We start from the raw sequence: 27,207 nt of genomic DNA on the forward strand, positions 1-27,207 counted from the left end.
TATAATGTCACTCCTTAAACACAACAACCACCAAATCGATAAATTAACTATTTATTCAAATACAATATTTGTAAAACATCTAAGAGACCATCAACACGTGGCCATGTTTAAGACAGTACCAAAATATCAGAGATACCTTGCTTCTCAAACAAGGTAGCAAATCACAATTACCAAATCGGATTTAAAGAGATGAGCCACAGAGATTTACATACTTAAAGGAACAATAAATTACAGTTAGAAAGTGATTTAAAGAAATGTGGGACAGATAATTTATTTAAAGGAACATTAATTTGCAGTGTGACAGTGATCAGTGATTTATGAAACACACACATTGTAACCCAAATAACACAAGCACCATAAGAAGTTACTATTTAATACAATTCATTCCAAGCAAATAAAAAACCTATACCTTTTTTAAATATACATGAAACACGTTAAAAATTTAGAAAGTATCTGGTGGTCTCCATGGCGTTACACAGTCTGCAGGCTGCTCTTACTTCAAGTACATGCACGAGGGCATTTCGAAAAGTAAAGATACAATGTCTCCACATTTATTTAGAAAACGTCAGTTACATCTTATTAACTGAATTCTTTGTTATTTTTCGACATAATCACCCCCGTTATCCAAACATTTGTTAAGTCGGTGCACAAGCTTTTCTGTCCCACAGTTATAGAAGGTGGCCGCCCGTTGTCAGAAATACATTTCAAATACATCTTTGATCTCTTCATCGCCGTAGAGGGATTTTCCACCAAGATCTGTCTTCAGGTGACTGAAGACATGGAATTCGGTGGGCGCAAGGTCTGGGCTGTGTGGCGGATGGTCCAATATGTCCCATTTGAATTGTTTGAGTAGTGGTTTGGTTACGAGCGCTGTGTGAGGCCGAGAGTTTTCATGAAGCAAGCGAACTCCACTTGTCAGCATTCCCCTGCGTTTGTTTTGAATTTCCCTTCGAAGACGTTTCAAAGTCTGGCAATATGCAGCAGCATTAATGGTCGTTCCAGGAGGCATAAATTCCAACAGAAGAATGCCTTGTCTGTCCCAGTAAACAGAAGCCATCATTTACTTCGCTGAGATCGACGTTTTGCATTGCTTGGCTTTTGGTGAATTCGAATGGCGCTATTGCATTGAATGTTGCTTGGATTCAGTTGTATGAGATAAACCCACGTCTCGGCACCTGTCACAATGTGATCAAGGAACTCATCACCTGCTTCAGCATAGCGTGTGAGGTAGTCGAGTGCAAAGCGCATCTTTTTGTGTTCTTCTGTTAACAGTTTTGGATGCCAGCGCCCACACAATTTCCTGTACCCTAACTTGAGTGTCGCAACGTCATAAAGCGTTGTCATTGACACGTCTGGTATGATGTGATGCAATTATTTCAATGTGAGATGTCTATTCGCACGAATTGCTTCCTCCGTTCTCCGAAGAAGGACATCAGTGATCACAGATGGCCGACCTGTTCTTTGTTCGTCATGAACATCGGTCCTACCTTCAGAGAAATGGCGACACCATTTCGTTACATTTTGTCGATTCACAATGTTCCCATCAACAGAAACAATTTCTTCGTGAATATCCGCTGGTCGCTGACCTTTTGCACGAAGTAAACGTATGGTGGAGCCCACTTCGCATATGGCGGGATTCTGAATCGGCGCAGCCAGTTTAAATACGACCTACTCCAAACAGAAGCAACGTACAACTGCCGAACGACCGCGAGGAGAAAGCTAACAGCTCAAGGCTAACACCAGTGTTGCTAACTTTCTCGCCAAAACTCTTCAGTTCCTCTGGCTTACGGTTTATCTTTACTTTCCGGAATAACCTCGTACATTAGGGGAAACAAGCAACAAATAAACTCGCTGCAACGCAAATCGTTGAACGAAACGAAGGCACCAAAATCACCCCACCTTCGATGGAGACCGTTGTTCGAGGTGGTCTCCAAGGATTGGTCTCTCCGAGAATACAGACACCGAAGCAATACAACGAACAGCACCCGGAATTGACATTAGGCAGGTCCACCACAAACTCGCGACCACCTTACGAGGTATACCGCCGTGCTGCTGCTGGCCGAGCACACGTGTTTTCCTCTTTTGTCCCCGAAAGCACGTCCTTGCGCCTCGTAGCGAGTCCTACACCAACTGACCAGAACGCCAAACACCCGCGAGATCACAACAGGGGCAAAGATCCTGGTACAGCTGGGTAATCGATAGTGTCGCGCCATGAGCTGGTTTGCCAGAAAAGGTGCACCACGACCCAACTGAACAAGAGAAACGAATGTTTCGGTCACAGTTACAGTGGCCATATTCTGAGACTAGTGGTGTGTTCCGTATGTGTATTACAGCAAAGTTCCCACTACCTCTGCCTTAAGAGACCAACAACGGCAACGATCTTTTTAAAAACTATGACGTAATATCATGCAGTAATGACAAAATATAAGGGACTCCGCACAACCAAAAAGAAGCAGTAGACCTGGAAGAAGTCCACTGTAATCATGGTCAAAACGCTGGTTTCTCCAGTAAGGTATCTTTTCTTTTGGGTGTCGACTTGGTAACATAAAAAAGAAACTCTTTATGTAAAATTCTAGGTTGGATCATGGAAAGAAATAATAATCCCTGGTCAACATCTGTTGTCACAGTACCCACAAAAGCAGAACAGCATATCAATTCCATTGTGACTATTGTTATTTCAAGCAGAAAAGAGTATCAGACATCTACTCAATGCCAAATATAGCAGATATCTTAGATAATCTGAGTCAGTGTTGTTATTTCACAATTGTGGGACTTTGAAGTGAGTACCATCAATTATTATTAGCGTTAATATTTGAAGAGCTCCCAGCGATAACATTCTTAATCCCAACTGATCATAAATTAATATCTTCACATGCCTTTTGGGCTGAAAAACGAACCTGCCACTTTCCAGCTGCTGTTAGATAGCGTATTCCCAGGATTAAAACTTAAAAGGTGTATGGTCTATTCTGATGATATGATTTTTTCTCCACAGAGATACCATTTCTCCACAAAGATACCAGCAACCTACAGTCACTATGTTTATGTGAAGTTTTGGATCGTTTATGTACACTATGGTTCAGCATTAGCCTGTAAATGTGTCATTTCTTTTTACAACAAATCCAACACTTGCGCCATATTATCAGTCAAAACGGTGCCCGCACTAATCCGCGACTTGATGACGCCATCACAAATTTTCTGACACCGACCAGAGTAAAGGAATCACAGTCATATCTAGGCCCGACCAATTTCTATCGAAAATTCGTTCCAAAATTCGTGGAAGTTGCAAAACCCCTCACAGTGTTGTTAAGGAAAGGAACAAAGTTTATGAGCCATACGTGCAATGCTATTGATTTACCTATCATTTCTCAGCCACGGTTTCGTCTATTTCAGACTTTTTATACAGGCTAAATAAAATGTAAATGTCGTATGAGTAAGACCTCCCGTCAGGTAGACCATTAGCCGGGTGCAAGTCTTTCGATTTGAAGCCACATCGGCGACTTGCTCGTCGATGGGGATCAAATGAAGATGATTAGGAGAACACAACACCCAGTCCCTGAGCGGAGGAAATCTCCGCTCCTGCCGAGAATCGAACCTGAATCCTTAGGTTTCACGTAGCATTGCTGCATCCTACCGCTTCTCAGCCACTCAGCTCCCGGGGGCGGACAGACAGGATCTGTCTGCAAGAGATCGAGTAACTCGGCAGGAGACTTGCTGGGCCGCAGCCAGGGCTTGCTAGCTGTGGATGTGTGCTCGCTGTATTTGGATGGTGTACGTATAATGTGGGCAGTGTGTCTAGGCCTACTGAAGAGTCCCCAGTTCCATCTGTCTGTGCGATGCTGAGGCATACTCTGGAGTTTCGATAGGCCTGGTTCCTGCTTCTAAGATTGGTGGACATGCACACATACGTCGTCTGTAATTCTTCTGGGTCAGTCGCAGGAATGACAGTGAGCAGCAGGCGGTTAATGGTAAGTGTGTGCGGTAGCTTGAGAAAACCCCTGTGCTTCGTTAGTTAACTTCGTTTGACTTCTTGCTGTGAGCTGTCCTGATTTATTCTTTAGGACATTATTTGGCCGATGCCTTTTAAATGGATCAGTATCCTGGTATTATACATATGCCTAAGTTAAATTTTGAGGGTATTGTAGGAGCTATTCAAGAGGGATTTGTTTTCTGTGCTCTATTGGTGCATGTATTTTACTTAATGTGCAGATATTGGTTTTCATGTCCACTACCAGTTCATGTCTTTAGGTTATAAGTAGTTTTAAGTTTTTCAATAATTATCTGCAAATCTTGGTCCAAAATAACTTGAGTTTACTTGCACTACCATTGTGTGCTTTTTTTCTTAAGACACTTTTAACTTTTTGTCAGTTAAGGCTCTAGTTTATTTAATGATGTTAATTTCATCCGTTTTTAGCTACTTACATGTTGAAAGGACTTAGTTGTCCGAATTCATTTTCTCTGTTATGATTCAGCCCTTGTTCTATTTACCAATTATGTTATGTAAATTTAATCTATTTTCCATTTGTATGTCCTAGAAACATAACTGACTTGAGGAATCATTCAGGGTATGGGCCGACATCGAGCCATTTACCATGACTTATTTAATATTTGATATTCGGCCCAGTTATTTTGGATTTATACTTGTTTAAGTATGTTGGTTGATTTACTAATACTCACATTTTATTTATCATAGCTGCCCACCATTTCAGTTTCATTTGTCATCAGATTGTGAAGCAGCATTTCTAAAACTCAAAAATTTACTACTTACTAGTACAGTTCTTCCTTTTCTAGTTTATCAGAATGCATCCAGACAGCTTGACAGGGTGGAAAAGAATTATCAGACAACTGAGAAAGAAATACATACGGAATAATTTATTTCCAGTGTTATTGATAGAGATGACGTTTAAAAGTAATAATTGACTATGTAGCACTCTCTTGCCTTGCATCTCAGAGCATTTGATTTTGGAGTAATACATCATCCAGGAATGCTGTATGCAAATGTACATAGTGTGAGTGACAAAGCATGCACCATGAGCTCCACTGGCATACACGAGGAGCAGTGGGAGGAAGCACAAACCTAATCGCTCAGACTATTTTTCGTTTGGAAGCCAGCTGCCGTTCACCGTAGAAGATGGAATGTTTCCCAGAAAGACAAGTTTCAAGCTATATCTCGTAGAACAAGAACGTCATAATAGACCGCTCGGCTAATAACGCCAGACTACAAATGCCTGGTTAAACATCGGGTCACTCGACCAGGCAGGCCGCCGTCACAAGACATTATTATTACCCTTGTTGAACCCAGCAATTCATTCTTGGGCTTCCATTCTTATCTTTCCTCTTCGTTCTTGTACATATTGTATATAACCTATCTTTCCGTATTGCTTACACCTACTTACATGAGAATTTCGATTATTATACAACATTTTACGTAATCTAAAGCTGTTTCTGTTGACAAATCATATCAAAGTTTCTTTATTTCTCTTAATGTTTACTTCCATTATAAAGCAAAAATTAAGAACTACCTCTTCGGCGCCTTCACCTTTCCTAAAGCCAAACTGATCATTCTGTAACAGATTTTTTTCCGTTTTTCTGTATATTATTCTTGACAGTACTTGAATTTATGACCTGTTGAAGCTGATTATGCCTTAGTTGTCGCATTCATCTGCCTTTGATATCTTCTGGATTGTGTCAATGTTTTTTAAAGTCAGACGGTATGTTTCCAGGCCCATAGATTCATATGGTTTGGATGTCACAAACTCGAACACATTTTGATCATACTGTCTGATGTTTTGGTTGATTCCTACCATCATATAAGTATGCGTAGCGGGGAATCAATCCCAAAAGCTACAAGTACCTCTAGGCTCAGTATTTTAGGTTTTTTCATTGTCGGGACTTATAGAGGAGTCTGTGTTTCCTCAAACTATTCTAAAAACAAATTAATTTGATCACCGTTTCATGGAAATATACGAAAGCATTCGCCATACCGACACCCTGCCATCGGATCGCCACATTATATAGTGTGATTCGTCGCCCCACACGTTTCTCCCCAGTTCAGTTGTCCATGTTTAAGATCCTTATACCAAGCGAAGCGTCGTCTGGCATTTACCGGTGTGATTTGTGGCTTATGAGCACACGCTCGACCATGAAAACCAAGTATTCTCACCTGTCACAGTAATTGCAGTGGATCGCGATGCAGTTTGGAATTCGTGTGTGATGCTCTGGGTAGATGTCTGCCTATTACACATTACGATCCTGTTCAACTGTCGGCGGTCTATGTCAGTCAACACACGAGGTCGGCATGTACGCTATTGTGCTGTACGTGTCCCTTAAGGCTTCCACTTCACTACCACATCCATCGGAAACAGTGGACCTAGGAGTGTTTAGGAGTGTGGAAATCTTGCCTTAGACGTATGACACAAGTGACACCTAATCACCTGACCACTTTCGAAGTCCGTGAGTTCCGCGGAGCGCCCCATTCTTCTCTCTCACGATTTTTTTCTGCTGAGTTCGCTTATATCGAGTGCCTGGCAGCAGGTGGCAGCACAATGCACCTAATATGAAAAGAATATGTGTTTGGGGCGATTCCGGGTACTTTTGATCACATAGTGCGTGAAAAATACAGCAAAGCCAGAGGGTGGACCGGAAATTGCATTCCTATAGTCTATATCCACATCATACTCCGAATCTTCTCTCCCTCTTCTACCAGTCAAGCCAGATACGGATCCCAAACTGACGAAAACTCCTTAAGAATCGCTCGAACAAGCGCCGTGTAAGCCACCTCCTTTGTGGATGAGCTAAGATTCTTCGTATGAATCTCAGTCTGGCGTCTGCTTTTCCTAACATTTGTTTTATTGGATCGTTGCAAGTAAGGTCGCCCTGAATAGTTGTTCCTAAATATTTTACGGTGGTCACTGCTTTCAGTAAATTCCCTCGGGCATGGGTGTGTATGTTGCCCTTAGCGTAAGTTAAAATTAGATTAAGTCGTGTGTAAGCATAGGGACCGATGACCTTAGCAGTTTGGCCCCGTATGAAGTTACCTCAAATTTCCAGTAAACTGTCATCAATAGGGCAGTTGTACCGTAGTGGATTTCTTTCCTGTGTATGTGCAATATGATATATTTATTTACGTTCAGGGTGCTTGATGTGGCAGGAGAGCTTGATATGGTCAGACGTTTCCCAAAGCAAGCGTCGTTGGCCACACAGACCAGGTCGTTACAATTAAATTGCAGCCACTCGCCGAGATCCATTATAGGCAGTAATTATCGTATGGCAGCGAAACTTGGTAAATATTCTAATGTATTAAGGCGGAACCAATGTACGCTGGAAAAGTATTAGTTCCAATACTAGCCACCAGGTACAAATCTGCCAGTGTCTGTGCAAGGAAGATATAAAAAATGTTTAGATGCGTAAAGGATTAGGAATAGGACGTTAGCAGAAAATATCAAAGAAGTGAGAAACGGTTAATCTTAAATTTATTATAAACCACCATTGACACAGTTGTTCAATATGAGCACTGGAGACGTCGACAAGATGCTGCAACCGTAAGACAACGTAATCAACAGTTGCTCGCAGCAGTTCCGATGGCATCTGAGCAACACGTTCCTGTATACTAGCCTTCAGATCTGGTAGAGACCGAATGTCTCCCTGGGAAACGTATTCTTTTAGATATCGTCAGAGGTAAAAGTGGTATGTTACAGATCAGGTGATCTCGATGGCCATGCCTCTGGAAAAACTCTGGAGATAACACGATCGTGGGAGGCTGCATTAAGCGGATCTTCAACTGGGCAACGACATAAGGTTTTGCCCCATCTTGCATGAGAACAGTGGTTTCCACACAGCTCCACTCTTCTAAAGCAAAAATTACAATTTGCACAAGGAGGTCTCGATAACGTGCAGATGTCACGGTACACCCGACAGGCCCTCTGCTTGCATTCTATTCGAAGAAAAACGGATCAAAAATACAACTGCTTATGAATCCATACCACACAGTCACAAACTCCAAGTCCAGTGGCTTTTCCTGCAGAACATGCGGTTTCAAAGTACAGTAAATTCGGCCGTTCTGTGTATTCACGGCACCTTTCAGTGAAAAATGTGCCTTGTCAATCCATAGAATATTTCTCAGCCACATAGCATCAACTTCGATCCATGCCAGAAACCGAAGAGCAAATTCCCAACGTTGCTGCAGATCATGAGAAGTCAGTTGTGCCGTGCATTGTAGCCGTGGGGTGTAGGGCGCACTGAAGTCGTTCACGCGGCTCTCCCCGTCGGAGGTTCGAGTCCTCCTTCGGGCATGGATGTGTGTGTTGTGCTTAGCGTAAGTAGGTTTAAGTTAGACTAAATAGTGTGTAAGCTTAGGGACCGATCACCTTCACCTCAGCAGTTTGGTCCCATAAGATCTTACCACAAAGTATAAATTTTTAATTGTCGTTCAGTTGCTGCACCCTGTGGATCATGTACGGGTATCAGTGTAAAACGGCGCGTAAAACTTTCCGTAATGTGAACAACTCTCATAAGACAGTGTAACGTCCCATTGTTGTTGTTGTTGTCTTCAGTCCTGAGACTGGTTTGATGCAGCTCTCCATGCTACTCTATCCTACGTATGAAACATTATAAATGATTGTGCTGGTAAACTTCTACGTGATTTGAATGTCAAACAGTTGACCAAAACTGAATTTACTCAGGCAGTCCTCTCTTGTTCTGATCATCACTAAACTGACACACACTGCAATACAGCGAGAGCCAGTATTGCCAGCTAAACAAAAGATTCTAACTACTGAAGGCATTGTTAGAAAATGAAAGATTTTGATAGAGGACAAACAATGTATTTACTTTAATAGTGTTCGAAAGTCATTATATATATCTGTTCATGACATCGAGTCTTTACAGATTTCCTTTTTCTGGCGGACACACGTCCAGATCGTCCGCTTATAGTAACCTCTCAAAACTCTGGCCTCTCTCCATCCACATCCACCACTGCTGGCGCCTCTCATCCAACTGTCCAACACTACAATAGCGAATGTTCCAACAATGCCAACCTGCCACAGACTGCACACAGCACAGTCAGTGATTTTCATACAGAGCGCTACTTGGCGTTACCAACATAAAAACCTAAACAGCCCAATTACATGGTCCCCATGCTTCCCACAAAACATTTTACAAACCGTTTTGGGCAGTGGTCAGTACACATGTGGTAATTTTTTTTATATTTACGCTAATAATATATCAAATGCACACACTTATTAATACGCTCTTGATCAAAAGCAAAAAATTGTCCTCACAGTCATGATCATTCATCACAGTAGTAATCGCACTTTGTTTTTTAAGGGGCCACAACAGAGCAAACCCACAGCAGGGTTAGTCAAGTGTTGAAGAATATTGGTATGTAGGTCATCACAGAGCACGACCACAGTATTTCTTGTAGAGATTATGGTATTGGTTGGCCATCAAATGTGCTGACAAACTGTAGTCCTTGTGAGAGAAGGCCAGCAGCCATCTGTTGCATCTGTTCGGGTGCACAATCACCATTGAAGAGGCTTGCGGATGATATAACAAGTACATAAACCACCACTTGTGCCCTCACAAACTTTTTGGAATGTACTCAGAACCAGCACTGCTGTTAACCACTCCCTCGCTGAATTATCAACACACAAGCGAGCTTTAACAATCCCTTCTGTTCTTTAACTTCTCACATGTTGTGCATATACTATGACCAACATAAACGTGTGCAGTAATCTTACCGTATAATTAATTGGAAGAACTGGTGTCTATACAATTACAAATTTATGGCATAAGAATACAATTATAAAGATACAGCAAACATCATTAAAGAACATAGTAAAACACACAACATTTGTAGTAACACAGGCTTAACAAAAGAACATAAATAAACATACATCAGTGTTACAGGAATAATGACATAAGTAAATAAATAGAAAAAGTGAAATAAGCTTTCGAAACATTTACTTCACACATGAGCATTAAAAGAAAGCAGGACAGAATAAATAATGTCTAAACATCTTTACAAAGTAAACAAAATAATATGAATGCAAATTACATGTGAGGATAACAGTGTTCCTCATCATAGTGAATGTAGTTTAGTTCTAGAAGAGAAAAAAAATTCTAAGAAACATCACACAGAGACAAGAAGAACACAAATACACAAGGGTTCACATACACATAGCGTAATAACACGAAAGGAAAGGACAGGGTTTGTTTTCAGTGTGACATTTGGTACTGCACTGCAACCTAAAACTTCATTCCACAGATCTTTCCACTTATTTCAATATTAGTTCCCGCAAAACAAAAAAACAAAAAAATCTATCTAAGCATGCCTTCTGTATTTATATGTTCACATATGTCTTACCTCATTATTTATTTTCCATTATCTTACCTCATCATTTGTTTCCAAGAAAATCCTACCTAAACCTGTTGTCCCTAAACCTACTTTTTTCGTTTATATACTCTTTCAAAATAATAATTCTTCATTGTACACTACCTTTTTTGGCTAAACCCTTAACACAAACAGCAATGACAAAAAAATGCAAATTGGAAAAGTAACCAGCAATTTATCTAAATTAGCAAAGCCTGTCGAAGTGGGCGAGCGGTCCTAGCCGCTATAGTCTGGAGCCGCGCGACCGCTACGGTTGCGGGTTCGAATCCTGCCTCGGGCAGGGTTGTGTGTGATGCCCTTAGATAAGTTAGGTTTAAGTAATTCTAAGTTCTAGTGACCTAATGACCTCAGATGTTAAGTCACATAGTGCTCAGAGCCATTTGAACCATTTTTTTTTTTTTTTACCGAAGCAGATGCTACATTTCAACTAAAAGAAGGCAATGTGCAGCAACAAGAAAAATAAATCAGTAGTGTAACAGGCTTAATACAACGTAAAATTCAGTAGGACTATGCGTGGCAAACAGCAGCACCAAATGCAATAACTTATACCTAATTATAACAAAGCTCAAGCAGAAAAAGTATTACAGAATAGATAGCCATGTCTATTACCTATGTCACATCTTAATACTACAGTGATGCATCACAATAACTTACTCTACCAAACAAGTGACCAAGTTATGTTTGCAAATCCTGTGAGGGAAAATGTCTGTTTGTGCTCCCTTTTGTAAGGAAAGTAAATCATAAAATTATTATTTACTGGGTCTGTAGACAGAAAACATTTCTATTAGTACGTCTATTAAATTTTATTTTAACAAATGCTGCAGTGCAGGTAGCAACTAGATATTTAAAAAATGAGGCAAGTATATACATTAAACAAAGCATGAAAAGTCATTCACTAGACATATGGCATCTCCTAAGGCAGTAAAAAAATCTCTCAACCAGAAAGACAGCAGTCACGATCACGTGTGTAGACATAAAATATTTCTGATCATTTCATTAGGCATTTTAGTAAATATCAGAAATTACCAGCTCCAAACTGTAATCATATGTTTTCAAGCATGAGTGCGTTACGTCAAGGTCACCTTTCTGTTATCATACTGGTACTCACATTCACACACACACTCACCCTTCATAATGATCAAAACCATATCTCGACGTCACAATACACATCGTCATCACAATAATATCATAACTCCTCAGTCAAATCTCGAAAACGTCATAGCTTTCTTCAATAATCTCAATACCTTTTAAAAAAAATGCTCTCTGCTCGTTTCAATTAAGACATCTTCCACAAATGTACTTCATGATTCCTTACCAAATACATCATTCAGAGCTCTCATAGTATTACAATGGTTCCAAAACAATATGAACAATTCACAAAGTACAGACGAAATACAATTTCATAACTGTGAAGTTATCTAACGGTGTAATTGCATAAAGCTGTGTAACTGATTTAGATTTAAAAAAGTTTGTATCTCTGTTAAATAATGAGATATCTGTGTAATTCTGAGTTACAGAAATATGGTACTGATGTGTAAAATTGTATTAGCAAATACGGTATTAGCTAGGGCTCCTAGCGCTTGCCACACGCTTTGCACACAATGTAATCGTGTACCAACTGAGGATTAATGTAATTATGCCCTCAGGTGTTACAGATTACAGCAACAGAATGAAATGTCTCACCGAAAACCTTCTTTGTATCTTTGTAATACGAAAACCTTTAAAAAAATATTTGAGTACCGTTATTTAATCACTCAAATGCGTTACCTGTAGCGCTAATCTGTGTGTCTAGCTGTGAGATAATTTTTGTCAGTACTTAACGTAAAAATGTGCCAAGTGTCGTAGTTATCGTCTGCTGTAAGCAAAGTTCTACAAAATTCAATGTACTTCCTTCGTCATAACCAAAGGTGAAAATGCTATGCATATAGATATCGTAGTTATTACGTTCATTCATGTGACCAAGAAAGCACTGTACCTTAATACATTGTTGTGCTACAGAAAAGGCTGTCTCATTGTAGCTGTACCACAAAAGTTACTACTAAAACATATTTTACTTTCCAGAAGAATGTAGAAAAAAATGGTTCAAATGGCGCTGAGCACTATGGGACTCAACATCTGATGTCATCAGTCCCCTAGACTTAGAATTACTTAAACCTACCTAACCTAAGGACATCACAAACATCCATGCCCGAGGCAGGATTCGAACCTGCGAGCGTAGCAATGGCGCGGTTCGGGACTGAAGCGCCTAGAACCGATCGGCCACCGCAGCCAGCGAAGAATGTAGAAAAACTGTACTGATATATAAGATACGCTCCAAAAGCAATAATATAAATTATAACACTTATTAATTGCGTCGTGATATAATCGCGTAGCTGTCAAACAAACAAAACACTAAGTCATCTGTAATATCTCAAAAAGTACTTTAAATAAAGAATGTTTTTTCAATTAAACCAATATGTTGCATTAAAGCCTCATTAGCAGTATATGTTCTAAGTATGTAAGCCTTATAGTCATTACATAATCATGCTACTAACAAGCAAGACAATACAGAAAATAACACTGTGTTGTCTGTTGACTATAACAACGCATTCGTAATTAGTGTCTAAATAAGTTCCCTAGGTTCTTGCCTGCTACAGAAGAATACTGAACATAAGGTGGATAGATCACGTAACTAATGAGGAGGTATTGAATAGGATTGGGGAGAAGAGAAGTTTGTGGCACAACTTGACTAGAAGAAGGGATCGGTTGGTAGGACATGTTTTGAGGCATCAAGGGATCACAAATTTAGCATTGGAGGGCAGTGTGGAGGGTAAAAATCGTAGAGGGAGACCAAGAGATGAGTACACTAAGCAGATTCAGAAGGATGTAGGTTGCAGGAGGTACTGGGAGATGAAGCAGCTTGCACAGGATAGAGTAGCATGGAGAGCTGCATCAAACCAGTCTCAGGACTGAAGACAACAACAACAACAACAGGTTCTTGCCTGGATAGTTAATTTCAAAACATTGTTGCATGTTAACAGATTCTACGTGTGACAAAGCGTACTAGTAATGTGAAGTAGCAACCTTAAAGCAACGATTAATTGCGCGACCATGTGGCGATGACGACAGACGCTTCGGCCGACGACTCCCCGAACTTTTGTCCACTGCCGGGAGTCCGTAGACATTCTCCAAGCACTTATGAATATCTGAGATTCTATGGTTTTCCGCCAAAACTCAATGACAACTCTCTACTTGGAATGCACCTCCGTTACAGGCACAGTTGTGAAAGCTACGTATAGCGCCGCTACCTGTCAGAATGTCATGAAACTATTGGGTCTAAAGGTGGAACATTCCGCATTTTGTCAACTGAAAGTGGCCGAGAAAAATTTGTGCTGCTTTTCTCATTCAACGACCTTCATATGTCAGCATTCTATGAGGAAGTGAAGTACTGCTATTTTTCTGGAGAAATAACAAATGTAGATTTTTAAATGCTGCAATCACTTTTTATTCATTTGTTACAATTGTGATACATAAGACATTAGAATCGTCGCAGTGGTGACCTACATCCACTGACTGTTCGCAGATGGGACAGCAGTCACTCGTTGTGTGTCCCAGTAGCCTTCGCCGCTGCTCTGCCAGCCTTCTTGGCAGCTGTCCTGGCTTTGGCGGCAGTCCTCAATTTCTGTGCTGTTCTGGCTTTGCCTGCTGTCCTGGCTTCGGCATGAGCTGCTGTCCTGGCGAGGTCGGCATGTGCAGCTGCTCCGTTCTGTGACGCTAAAAGGAACAAACGACGTTCGGTAATTATAGCTCAAAATTGACAGCCAATCAAGCTCAAGACCTATTACTTACCAAAAATAAGGAACCTACTGATTACTCTGCAATTGACACTTGAGTGTTTCGTAGTACATACGAAAACTTATAGATTATCCCTCTACCATTCCACAGTAGAATAGCAGACTGGAAGACCTATCACTTAAATCACTCCGTGTCACTTCTTATTTCTCTTATTTTATCACGATAGTCATTTCTCCTGTGTAGGTGGGAGTTAGCATCATATTTTGGCTTTCGGGCGAGAAAGTTTGTAATCAAATTTCGTGAAAATATCTCGCCACATTCAAAAATGGTTTTCCTTAATGACTGTCATCCCAACACGTTTGCCAGAGTCGTACAGTCTCTTCCACTTTGTGAAAACTGCTCTTTTTCGCTGCCCTTGATCAATCGTATGTTGTAAGATCTCAAAACACTCCGAAATAGTCCAGAAGGGGACAGATAGGCGTGGTTCAGGCAGTCTTTTAGTAGGTCTGTTGCATCTTCTCAGTGTTCTGCCAGTAAAACGTATTCGTTGTTTCCCCTTCTCTCAATAAACCGATGTCGACCATTTGCCTTCCCTATCAAAGTTTTCAACATGCTGGTTCCATTTCATATCGCTTTTCAAAGTAACGCTCAGAAATTTAAAAGGCGCTACTGTGTCATGTAGGGCAGTAGTTAAGTTGTATCCGAACATTACAGATTTGCTTTTCCTAGGCATCCGCATTAACTTACATTTTTATGCATTTACAGCTAGCTCTCCTCACCACACCAACTGTCAAAGTCATCTTGTATCCTCCTACAGTCACTCAACTTTGACACCTTCCTGTACGCCACAGCACCATCAACATTGCTGCCCACCGTGTCAGCATATTAAAAATAACAGCGGTCCTATCACACTACTGTGGCGCTCCTGACGATTCCATTGTCTCTGAACACTCGCATTCGAGGACAACCTACAGATTTTATTATTTAAGAAGCCTTCGAGCCACTCACTTATTCCATACGGTCGTGCCTTCGTATATTCGGAAATATAGAAATTTGGAATCAACGTGTTGCCTTTCATCCTTATGTCGCAGTGTATCATGTGAGGAAAGATCAAGCTGATTCTCGCTCGATCAATGCTTTCTAAAACTGTGCTGATTCTTGGACATAAGCTTTTCGATCTCTAGGAAATTTATTATGTTCAAACTCAGATTATGTTCAAACAGTATGCACCAATCGAGAATATTAGTCCGTAATTTTGCGTTTCCGTTCTTTTACCCTTCTTTTATATAGGTGTCACCTGCGCTTTTTTTTTTCAGTCGTTTGCGACTTTGCGGTGATGGAGAGATTCGCGATAAATGCAAGTAAGGGGCCATAACTCAAGTCTTTTCACTTGTGACGTATTGTTCCTCAGGCGTCGTCATATGATGTACTACAGTCAGTGGTCCAGCTCAAAAGTTCGTCGTATAATTGCATATGATAATTTCAATGTACTGCTGCGTATTTTCTAAGTCTTGAATTTTTTGTATTTTCGTTGGTACGTGTCCTGATGGTAAGCAGGGTGTTTTGGTGGAGCAACAGGTTCTCGCAGATGTGCCACGAAGAAAGTGTGACTCACTAACCCGTTGATACACATCCAACCGTCTTTAAAATCCAGAATTCCAGATGTGTGAACTTCAGTGACTGTAAGTGTTGCATGTTTTGTGCTGCTTTATGGAATGTGCTGTGCTATTTGATGAACAGATAACATCCTGAGTAGCACTGATTTACGGCCTTTAAAACAGCCTGATTGAAACATATTCTGTTCATAAGCTCTGCTTATGTGTAACAACGCTTACAACGATTTATATTCTACCTTCACACGGTAGCCATAGAATCACAGATATATTACCTGGTGATATATTCTCTAGGTAAAGAAAGTCATAGGTTGTCATAGTTCAGAAATTCCGAAAATGCAGTGGATGCGGATTCTGTTGCACTCTCGGTTTAAAATGGAATACACAAACGAAGACAGGCAAAGGTGAGGAATGATTCATGCGTCTGTGAAAAATCTACGCGCAAAGCTTACAAGAACTACCACCGTCGTAAGTTAGCATTGAAAGATCTGGACGAGAACCAGAGAAAATTCTATGCAAAATCGCTAAACAGGTCTAAGGCTTCCATCCAGTCACTTGTTGACCGGTCCGCTGTAGCAGCAGAAGATAGTGAAACGAAAGCCAAACTTTTAATTTCGTCGTATCCCTCTTTTCCGCGTCTCGTCTTCAGTATAACTATAAATAAATTCAGCACCACACATTTAGCTCCTAATAAACACACCACAAACTCTGGAGACACGAGACACGCGGCAGCCATCTCTTCATTTGTTTGCACTCACAAAAGTATCGCCAAATGTTCAGGTCGGAAAGTGTACATTTCAGCGACTTACGCCCATTTAAAACAAAATGTGATTTTCAGTTGCATGTTAAAAGGCATACTCTGGAGCTTATAGTTGTGTCCGTGACATTTAACTCACTAATGTTACCTAATATCAACACTTCTTTCAGTGCCTACTGCCTATGAGATCAACCTTTTTAAAAGGCCAATATTTTCTCATTTTGAAAGACGATAGCGTTGTATGTTTCTGTATTCATGAAATAACGTATACAGCAATAAAAAGGGCACTTATTCTACTTTCTTATTGCTGATATTTTTCTTCTGTAACAGTTTTTTTTAATTTTTATGGTAAGTTTATATTTTTGACTTAGGCTCTATATAAAAAAACACCAATTCATAGTTATGGGTGCGTTTGATCACTGAACTTTCATATATAGAGCGTTCATTGTAAATTACTGCACCGTTAACATCGGTCAGTGTGCTTAATGGCATGAAAAAGAATCCATGTCTGGAGATTTTTCACTTATGTGCTAACGGAGCAAACTCTTCAAACAATGAAATTAACTCTCCTGCAACGTCTAAATGAAAGACTGATAATAATTTGCTACGATTATGTGAAGTAGGAAACTTTAACCAAGTAGTCGGTGAGGTAACAATGCTCGGTCGCACACAATAAAGTATACAACATTCATGTGTCGGATTGAACATCTCGCGTCTCTTCTTACAGTTATGTTCAGAAGTATTTTTCATTATCGTAACAAGAAGTTGCAATTGTGGCAGTTGATAGCATTTTAGTTCTTTTTTCAATAATCTACTGATTATTGGAGGGATATTAAATCATAACGCCTAATTCACTCAGTACCTGTGAAAGAGTTGAAGACCCTTCTCTCTGACGACCTCTTCCTCCCCCTCCCTATCTCCTGTTTACCTCTCTGTCTGTCCGGCTCCTACGTCACTCCCAACCCAGTTGGTGTTAGAGCCCGTATTATATAATGAACTGCGTACAATTTGTACTTTTCATGTGAGAAGACAAGTTTAACACTTGGTGTTCCCAAACGTTTTGATAAACGATTTGTTGCCATAGTTGTCAGACATTCTGTCTCTCTTTCAAATGGTTCAGATGGTTCTGAGCACTATGGGACTTAACTTCTGAGGTCGGCAGTCCCCTAGAACTTAGAACTAGTTAAACCTAACTAACCTAAGGACATCACACACAAACCATGCCCGAGGCAAGATTCGAACCTGCGACCGTACTAGTCACGCGGTTTCAGACTGTAGTGCCCAGAACCGCTCGGCCACATAAGCCGGCGCCTGTCTTTCGTCTGCAAGATTATACTGAGTTCCAGTGAGATGGCACCAGTCTGTTTCGATGGTATATCCTTTGGAATCCAGACAACTGATCCATTAATCATACTAGTGCAAGGCGAAGGACTTTACGATGGCTAGTGTGATCAACTAACTCATTCTCTTAGCTCTTCTCTTCTTTTTTTCTTTGGAACTACATGTAATGGTTGGTGTATGAAATTCCGGTAGAAGCTGCTTAAGACCTACTTCATAGAACATTACATGTCTTGTTCTACGACGAAAACCAGGAATGTTTAACGAAATGAGCCCCAATCCATCTCAACCGAGAGTGGTAGAGCAGCAGTAAGACGCAGGCCTCACATTCGGAAGAATGGCGATTCAAATCCCCTTCATGGCATTTAGATTTAAGTGGCCTGTGATTACCCCAACTCACTTAAGGCAAATGTCATGATGCTTCCTCTCTCAAGATCACAACCGATTTCCTACCCTGTCCTTCCACAAATCAAACATGTGCTACGTCTGCAATGAACACGTCGTCGAGGGCACTTTAAACTGAAGTCTTCCTTTCCTTGTCGTAACACGCAGTTAAGGGAAGTCTCCCATATAATTGATTTAGACCTAACGTTTTGAGACCTTTTGAACACCACGTTTTATGAATACTAAGTATAAAAAATTGGAAACTGTACCGTGTTCAGTATTTGTGTCCTCGGATCCGTCCGCCGACGAGCCGTCGCTGCTGAGCGTTTTAAGGGCGAAGATTGGGCTGATATTGGGCTCCTCCTCTTCTGCAGCACCTCCTGCCCGAGGTAACGTATGTGTCAGACGGTCATCGCTGTAGTCATCAAGATCGTCTCGTGCAATCGGCTTGGTGTCGTCTTGAGCCGTGGCGTGCGGCACGCAGAACACAACCAGGTAGGATCCTGCGAGCGCCAGCAGCAAGAGGCGTGACATCTCCTTGCCTGTGTGATACGGAAGACTGTCTACACTTTCCAGCTAGACTGCCGTACTGTGAAGCCGTGAAAGAATCCAACGTCTTTTATAGGAACAGGGCGGTGTCAACTGGATACGTTATCGCTACTGGGAGGCAAATGTTTACATGTGCAGTTCAAACGAATGCTAGTAGAGTACAATCATCACAAATTATCTCTTACCATTTTACCGTAGTTGTTACTTCAAAAGGTCTTGTTCTTTTGCCCTTTCATGCAACGGGATATTATTATCTAGTCTGTTATATAAGGTGAACAAAAAACCCACGTCAAACGCTACAGCTTGTTTTATCTGTGATAAAATAGGATTCCACGTCTTGCTTAAAGGAAAGCCTTTGTCTCTATTAATAATATCATCGCACAGACGTATTTCAATTGATTCTTTCAATACACAATCCCTGTAACGGGAAGCCGAGGCAGTAATTTGCGTCTCTTTGAAGAACATATTGTGCCCTTCATTAAGACAAGCGTTCGGCAACGACTGATTTTTCCGGCTGGAGCAGACGTGTATGCCGTTGATGTTCCACACATCGGTCTTGAACTGTACGAATAGACTGTCCAATGTAGGCCTTGCCGCAATGACAGGGAATCTTGTATACCCCAGGGTTCCTCAGTCCCAAATCATCTTTCTCCGACCCAAGAAGGTATCTAATTTTGGCCAAAGGCATAAAGACGCTTTTAATATCATATTTCCTGAGGACTCTTTAAATTTTCGAAGAAATGCTTCCCACGATGGGTAAAAAGCAACAGATTTGAAAGTGTCCACCGTCGGTTCTCGTGGGGGTCCAAATGGAAAAGCACGAGCAATTTGGTGATCAGTATACCCATTCGGCCTGAAGACAACCTTGAGGTGGTCCAACTCCTGTTTCAAGTTATCGGAATCCGAAACAGCATAAGCCCCCTTGACCAGTGAGCGTAAAACTCCCAAGCGTTGATGTTGTGGATGACAACTTGTGGCATGGAGGTAGTGGTCCGATTGCGTAGGTTTTCGGTATACACTGTGGCCGAAAGTCTCATTTTCTTTCTTATGTACTAAGTGTGTGTGTGTGTGTGTGTGTGTGTGCGTGTGTGTGTGTGTGTGCCGTCTGTTCTTTCGGGCACTACGATCCGAGGCAGACTGCCTTGTTAATCAATTAAATGTAGAAGGAAGCATGTCCAAGCTGTCGCAGAGCGTTAAAATTACAGCTACGGTGGCAGATGAAAATTTGTGCCTGACCAGGTTCGAACCCGGATTTGTGGTGTCTTTTATTTCGGACATGTCCGAAAGAACAGACACCACACATATACGCATATACAGGGTGTTTCAGGAATAATAGTAGGCAGTTTAGCCGGTGGTAGTATAGACGAATTGCATAAAAATTCCATATAAATGTGTCCACTTATTGAGTACAGAGATACAGCTGTAAGTACGTAATCCTAGTAATCCGAGTCATACTGAATCCAAAATGAGGTCATATTAAGGTAGTTGAATGTTCTAGCAATTACACTTTGATAATACCCATGTGAGTATTCCGATAGCCAAAAGAACCCGCTAGTGTGAAACCATCTGGAACTACATTACTATGAAACTGCAAGAACTCAAGACAATACGGAGACTCTTCCCTTCGCTAGGTAACCTCTTACTGATATTTACGTTTCTCTCTGTTCTAGGCATGATGCAAATGGAAACATTCATAATGCGCTTTCCGCTACTCTTGACAAACATCTTCAACTTGTAATCACTGCGAGTAACAACTGTGTGATGATAATGGTACAGGTTGTCAGTGGGTGCGATGGTGTTACGCTGTCAAACTGCTTACAATAACGTTAATGGCGGCGCACGTAATCTAAGTAAAGATAATGAGTATTCTGATTTAACGAAAATAGTACTCCAGTCTAGAGCTGCTAATGATACACTGTGACTACAGAGATCATCGTGCTTGTATTACATTAATATTAATTTTGCAGTGAATTGCTTGACAAGTATTGCCGTCGGCTATGCAGCTGAAATGGCTCACTACACAGGTACTCTACGTTGCACTTGGTTAAACAAAAAAAGAAAAAACAAAAAATGGCTCTGAGCACTATGGGACTCAACTGCTGTGGTCATCAGTCCCCTAGAACTGAGAACCACTTAAACCTAACTAACCTAAAGACGTCACACACATCCATGCCCGAGGCAGGATTTGAACCTGTGACCGTAGCAGTCGCACGGTTCCGGACTGCCCGCGTAGACCCGCGAGACCACCGCGGCCGGCGCACTTGGTTAAACGATCTGCTCGCTGCAATCCTGCTCGTACTGTCCATAAGTACTTGTACACTGACTGTTAGTTATTCGACTAAATATGTGCTAGAATCTGATTCACATGTGTAAGAGATTGGTTAGCGCAATGGTTTAGCGTCATCACAAAGCAATGACTGAGGAATGGATGTCGTTGAAGTCTCGTTATATCAATGGCGAGATAAATGTTCGCATCTCACCCGTACTGCACATAAAACTATTTCATCTTAAATATCGAAAACAAACGTCCACACTGTCGACGGGCGTTGAAATACAGTAACGGGGCAGATGAATATTTGTGCTCGACCGGGGTTCAAACGTGGACACCTGCTTACTAGGCGGACGCGCTGACCATTTCACTACGGGGTCACGGCGGCCAACCTGCCTGCAGCACCTATCTACAAACCCTCCTTTTTTTTGTCATCAGTCTACTGACTGGTTTGATGCGGCCCGTCACGAATTCCTTTCCTGTGCTAACCTCTTCATCTTGACATATTCCAATCTCTGTTTTCCTCTACAGTTTTTGCCCTCTACAGTTCCCTCTAGTACCATGGAAGTCATTCCCTCATGTCTTAGCAGATGTCCTATCATCCTGTCCCTTCTCCTTATCAGTGTTTTCCACATATTCCTTTCCTCTCGTATTCTGCGTAGAACCTCCTCATTCCTTAACTTATCAGTCCACCTAATTTTCAACATTCGTCTATAGCACCACATCTCAAATGCTTCGATTCTCTTCCGCTCCAGTTTTCCCACAGTCCATGTTTCACTACAATACAATGCTGTACTCCAGACGTACATCCTCTGAAATTTCTTCCTCAAATTAAGGCCAGTATTTGATATTAGTAGACTTCTCTATGCCAGAAATGCCTTGTTTTGCCACAGCGAATCTGCTTTTGATGTATTCCTTGCTCCGTCCGTCATTGGTTGTTTTACTGCCTAGGTAGCAGATTTCTTTAACTTCATTGACATCGTGACCATCAATCCTGATGTTAAGTTTCTCGCTGTTCTCATTTCTACTACTTCTCATAACCTTCGTCTTTCTCCGATTTACTCTCAAACCATCATTGCTTCCTCGATGTACAGATTGAAGAGTAGGGGCGAAAGGCTACAGCCTCGTCTTACACCCTTCTTAATACGAGCACTTCGTTCGTGATCGTCCACTCTTATTATTCCCTCTTGGTTGTTGTACATATTGTATATGACACGTCTCTCCCTATAGCTTACCCATACTTTTTTCAGTATCTCGAACAGCTTGCACTATTTTATGCTGTCGAACGCTTTTTCCAGGTCGACAAATCCTATGAACGTGTCTTGATTTTTCTTCAGCCTTGCTTCCATTATTAGCCGTACTGTCAGAATTGCCTCTCTCATGCCTTTACTTTTCCTAAAGCCAACTGATCGTCACCTAGCGCATTCTCAGTTTTCTTTTCGATTCTTCTGTATATTATTCTTGTAAGCAGCTCCGATGCATGAGCTGTTAGGCTGATTGTGCGATAATTCTCGCACTTGTCAGCTCTTGCCATCTTCGGAATTGTGTGTATGATGCTTTTCCGAAAGTCAGATGGTATATCGCCAGACTCATATATTCTACACACCAACGTGAATAGTCGTTTTGTTGCCACTTCCCCTAATGATTTTAGAAATTCTGATGGAATGCTATCCATCCCTAATGCCTTATTTGACCGTAAGTCCTCCAAAGCTCTTTTAAATTCCGATTCTAATACTGGATCCCCTATCTCTTCTAAATCGACTCCTGTTTCTTCTTCTATCCAATCAGACAAATCTTCACCCTCATAGAGACTTTCAATGTATTCTTTCCACCTATCTGCTCTCTCCTCTGCATTTAACAGTGGAATTCCCGTTGCACTCTCAATGTTACCACCGTTGCTTTTAAGGTCACCAAAGGTTGTTTTGGCTTTCCTATATGCTGAGTCTGTCCTTCCGACAATCATATCGTTTTCGATGTCTTCACATTTTTCCTGCAGCCATTTCGTCTTAGCTTCCATGCACTTCCTATTCATTTCATTCCTCAAAAACTTGTATTTCTGTATTCCTGATTTTCCCGGAACATGTTTGTACTTCCTCCTTTCATCAATCAATTCAAGTATTTCTTCTGTTACCCATGGTTTCTTCGCAGCTACCTTCTTTGTACCTATGTTTTCCTTCCCAACTTCTGTGATGGCCCTTTTTAGAGATGTCCATTCCTCTTCAACTGTAATGCTTACTGCGATATTCCTTATAGCTGTATCTATAGAGGTAGAGAAATTCAAACGTATCTCGCCATTTCTTAGAACTTCCTTATCCCACTTCTTTGCGTATTGATTCTTTGTGACTAATGTCTTGAACTTCAGCCTACTCTTCATCACTACTATATTGTGATCTGAGTCTATATCTGCTCCTGGGTACGCTTTACAATCCAATATCTGATTTCGGAATCTCTGTCTGACAATGACGTAATCTAATTGAAATCTTCCCGTATGTCCCGGCCTTTTCCAAGTATACCTCCTCTTCTTGTGATTCTTGAACAGGGTATTCGCTATTACCAGCTGAAACTTGCTACAGAACTCAATTAGTCTTTCTGCTCTTTCATTCCTTGTCCCAAGTCCATATTCTCTTGTAACCTTTTCTTCTACTCCTTCCCCTACAACTGTCGCCCATGACTATTAGATTTTCGTCCCCCTTTACATACTGCATTACCCTTTCAATATCCTCATACACTTTCTCTATCTGTTCATCTTCAGCTTGCGACGTCGGCATGTATTCCTGAACTATCGTTGTCGGTGTTGGTCTGCTGTCGATTCTGATTAGAACAACCCAGTCACTGAACTGTTCACAGTAACACACCCTTTGCCATACCTTCCTATTCATAACGAATCCTACACCTGTTATACCATTTTCTGCTGCTGTTGATGTTACCCGACCTCATATGACCAGAAATTCTTGTCTTCCTTCCATTTCACTTCACTGACCCCTACTATATCTAGATTGAGCCTTTGCATTTCCCTTTTCAGATTTTCTAGTTTCCCTACCACGTTCAAGGTTCTGACATTCCACGCCCCGACTAGTAGAACGTTATCCATTCGTTGATTATTCAATCTTTTTCTCCTGTTAACCTCCCCCTTGGCAGTCCTCTCCCGGAGATCCGAATGGAGGACTATTGCGGAATCTTTTGCCAATGGAGAGATCATCATGACACTTCTTCAACTACAGGCCACATGTCCTGTGGATACATGTTACATGTATTTAATGCAGTGGTTTCCATTGCCTTCTGCATCCTCATGTCGTTGATCATTGCTGATTCTTCCGCCTTTAGGGGCAATTTCCCACCCCTACGGCAAGAGAGTGCCCTGAACCTCTATCCGCTCCCCCGCCCTCTTTGACAAGGCCGTTGGCAGAATGAGACTGACTTCTTCTGTCGGAAGTCCGTCGGCGGCCAATGCTGATTATTTATCAAAATTTAGGCAGTGCCGGGATCGAACCCGGGAACAAAGACACTTTGATTTTGATTTAAAGACGCTACCCCTATACCATGGGTACGGTGCTGCATCAGTTAGACGCAATGTCCCATCTTTGTTGCATACCACACACGCGGTAACCCGCCTACCATTATTCTACTCGTTCGCAGCCACACTGTATTCCCGCCAGCGTTTGAACGATGACGTGCGTCTAGCACTAAAAACTTTCGATGATACATCGAGACCTGAAAAATTATACGGGATGTTTCAGGAAATTGCAGAAAAAATGCCACATAATATGTGTCCAATTTTTATTGAGTACATACAGCTGGTTTCAATGCATGTTCGTTTCGCTTGTTGGGCCTCACAGGACTCTGTTGTCTACACATCTTTGAAAATGATCTCACAGCATTATTGGAGTTAGCATAGCAACTGAACTCAACTGTGTAAAATCCTAAGCGACCAAACTGCTGAGGTCATCGGTCCCTAGACTTACACACTACTTAAACTAACTTATGCTAAGAACAACACATACACCTACGCTCGCGGGAGAACTCGAACCTCCTGCGAGAGGAGCCGCGCAATCCGTGACATGGCGCCCCAAACCACGCGGCCACATCGCGCGGCCTGGTATTATAAAGGGAAGTCTAAAAGGGAATTGAATATGGTGTGGGAATTTTTCAATATAAACTGTGAACGTCCTCATTTGCCATTGCATTGAATTTTTTAGGATTACGTACTTACAGAAGTATCTCTGTACTCAATAATAATTGGTCACATTTATATGGATTTTTTATGCATGTCCGAAAGAAAAGACACCACAAACCCTGGTTCGAACCTGGTCAGGCACAAATTTTCATCTGCCGTCTTAGCTGTAATTTTAACGCCCTGCGACAGCCTGGCCATCCTTTCTTCGACATTTAATTGATTAACCTGCTTCTTTCTGCCTCAGCCTATACTAAAGCAGTGAGTGACTTCTTGATACTTCACTCGATGTACTAGTGCCTGCCGCTGTGACCGAACGGTTCTAGGCGTTTCAGTTCAGAACCGCACTGCTGCTACGGTCGCAGGTTCAAATCCTGCCTGCTGCATGGATGTCTGTGATGTCCTTAGGTTAGTTAGGATTTAGTCTATGGGACTCATTACCTCAGATGTTAAGTCCCATAATGCTTAGAGCCATATGAACCACTTTTGGATATACTACTGCAACTGTGGCCAATGATTCAATCCCGCTGGAAAGTATATTTGCTCCTCCACTACTGTCATTGAAACTGATCACAACGAAATTGTAGGAATCCTATGAAACCCTTAAGTTCATACTATGGTGCTGTGAAGATGAAAAAGTAGTTTTTCATAATTATCAGATGGCAGATGGAGTTCGCCAGATTCCACTAATTACGACTGCTTTGTTAATTGTTGGTTCACAGGCTCTTTTCTGCCGCTTATTGTAACTATCTTTTGAATGTTAGAGCCGCGCGGGATTAGCCGAGCGGTCAGGGACGCTGCAGTCATGGACTGTGCGGCTGATCCCGGTGGAGGTTCGGGTCCTCCCTCAGGGATGGGTGTGAGTGTTTGTCCTTAGGATAATTTAGATTATGTAGTGTGTAAGCTTAGGGACTGATGACTTTAACAGTTAAGTCCCATAAGATTTCACACACATTTGAACATTTTTTGAATGTTAGAGCTGGAAGAATAGAAACATCAGATTTTCGCCATATGGGATATTCGAAGTCAACTTAAGTCTTCACGTTTCTAGCAACGGCAGAATATCCGTCCGATAAACTGACAACAAGAAGCCAGGTCATGCCTGTCTTCTGGCGGTGTGTCAATGTCAGTGACCTGAATAACAATATTGTATGGGAAAGATAGGTTGACAACTCAATCACTGGAGAAGCTCCAAAATTCTGAATCGCGTCTGGTGAACATGCTTTCATGGTTTCGGTCCGATTAAGACAATAAAACATAAATAATTTCGTAGTTATTAAATTATGACTTTTCGTTTGCACTTAGTAGGTCGATGTTTCCAAGTAATTACACCCGAGCCCCTAAACCCAGTTAGAGAAATGCGAATAAGACTCATTGACAGATAATGGGGATATTCCGACTCTTGCCACCCACAACTTTGAGACGAAGCTATAATCACTTCCGAGGTCACTCACAGTACACATCAGCTGGTATCCTTCCTGGTAGTATAACAAATATTGCAACTACGCAGTATATGTATCGCAACTCGGTGACCGACGATTTACTTCCTTGATGGTACAGAATTATCCTGCTAAATTCACTTGATATTATCATTTTTTGAATCCACGAACGTCGTTTCACACGGGAAATACAACTACTCTTGCCTCTTGTGTTGTGATTTATATGTCATAGTGCTTACCGGGCCTATGAGTAAGACAAATATGCCCCACCTTTCCGCGAGCTCCGAGGTAAAGTGCTTGCTTACCAGGTGCAGTTTGCTATCGCTCCTCTTTCGAGATTCGCTGGAAGCCAGGTTTTTAACTCTTTTTGTAGCTGAGCTACAAGCAGGCAGGCCGGCCGGCGGTCAGTTTTTATGTCTAAGACTGTACATAGTAATGCTAAACGTTTTACTCAACATCAGTTGTCAAGCTCATTCTCGTTGTGCGGCACATTACAAAGTAAATATTTTCAGCCGCCAGATGGTTG

At 41.5% G+C, this 27,207-nt stretch overlaps 1 protein-coding gene across 10 annotated transcripts in view; it reads right to left on the reverse strand.

The window, feature by feature from the left end:
* Positions 1–27,207, reverse strand: part of LOC126350584 (uncharacterized) — a 364,168-nt gene that overhangs the window by 111,456 nt on the left and 225,505 nt on the right. For 2 of the 10 annotated variants that reach the window (XM_050002540.1, XM_050002537.1), the window contains exon 2: positions 18,523–18,630. The exons of 7 other annotated variants lie outside the window; for them this stretch is intronic. In XM_050002540.1, the coding sequence (XP_049858497.1) occupies positions 18,523–18,630 (108 nt within the window). Of the gene's footprint in view, positions 1–13,926; positions 14,141–18,522; positions 18,631–27,207 lie in introns of all 10 variants that reach the window. One more of the 10 variants, XM_050002546.1, reaches the window with a different exon arrangement.

Source organism: Schistocerca gregaria, chromosome 1, assembly GCF_023897955.1.
Source record: "Schistocerca gregaria isolate iqSchGreg1 chromosome 1, iqSchGreg1.2, whole genome shotgun sequence".
In the NCBI taxonomy this organism is placed as follows: domain Eukaryota; kingdom Metazoa; phylum Arthropoda; class Insecta; order Orthoptera; family Acrididae; genus Schistocerca; species Schistocerca gregaria.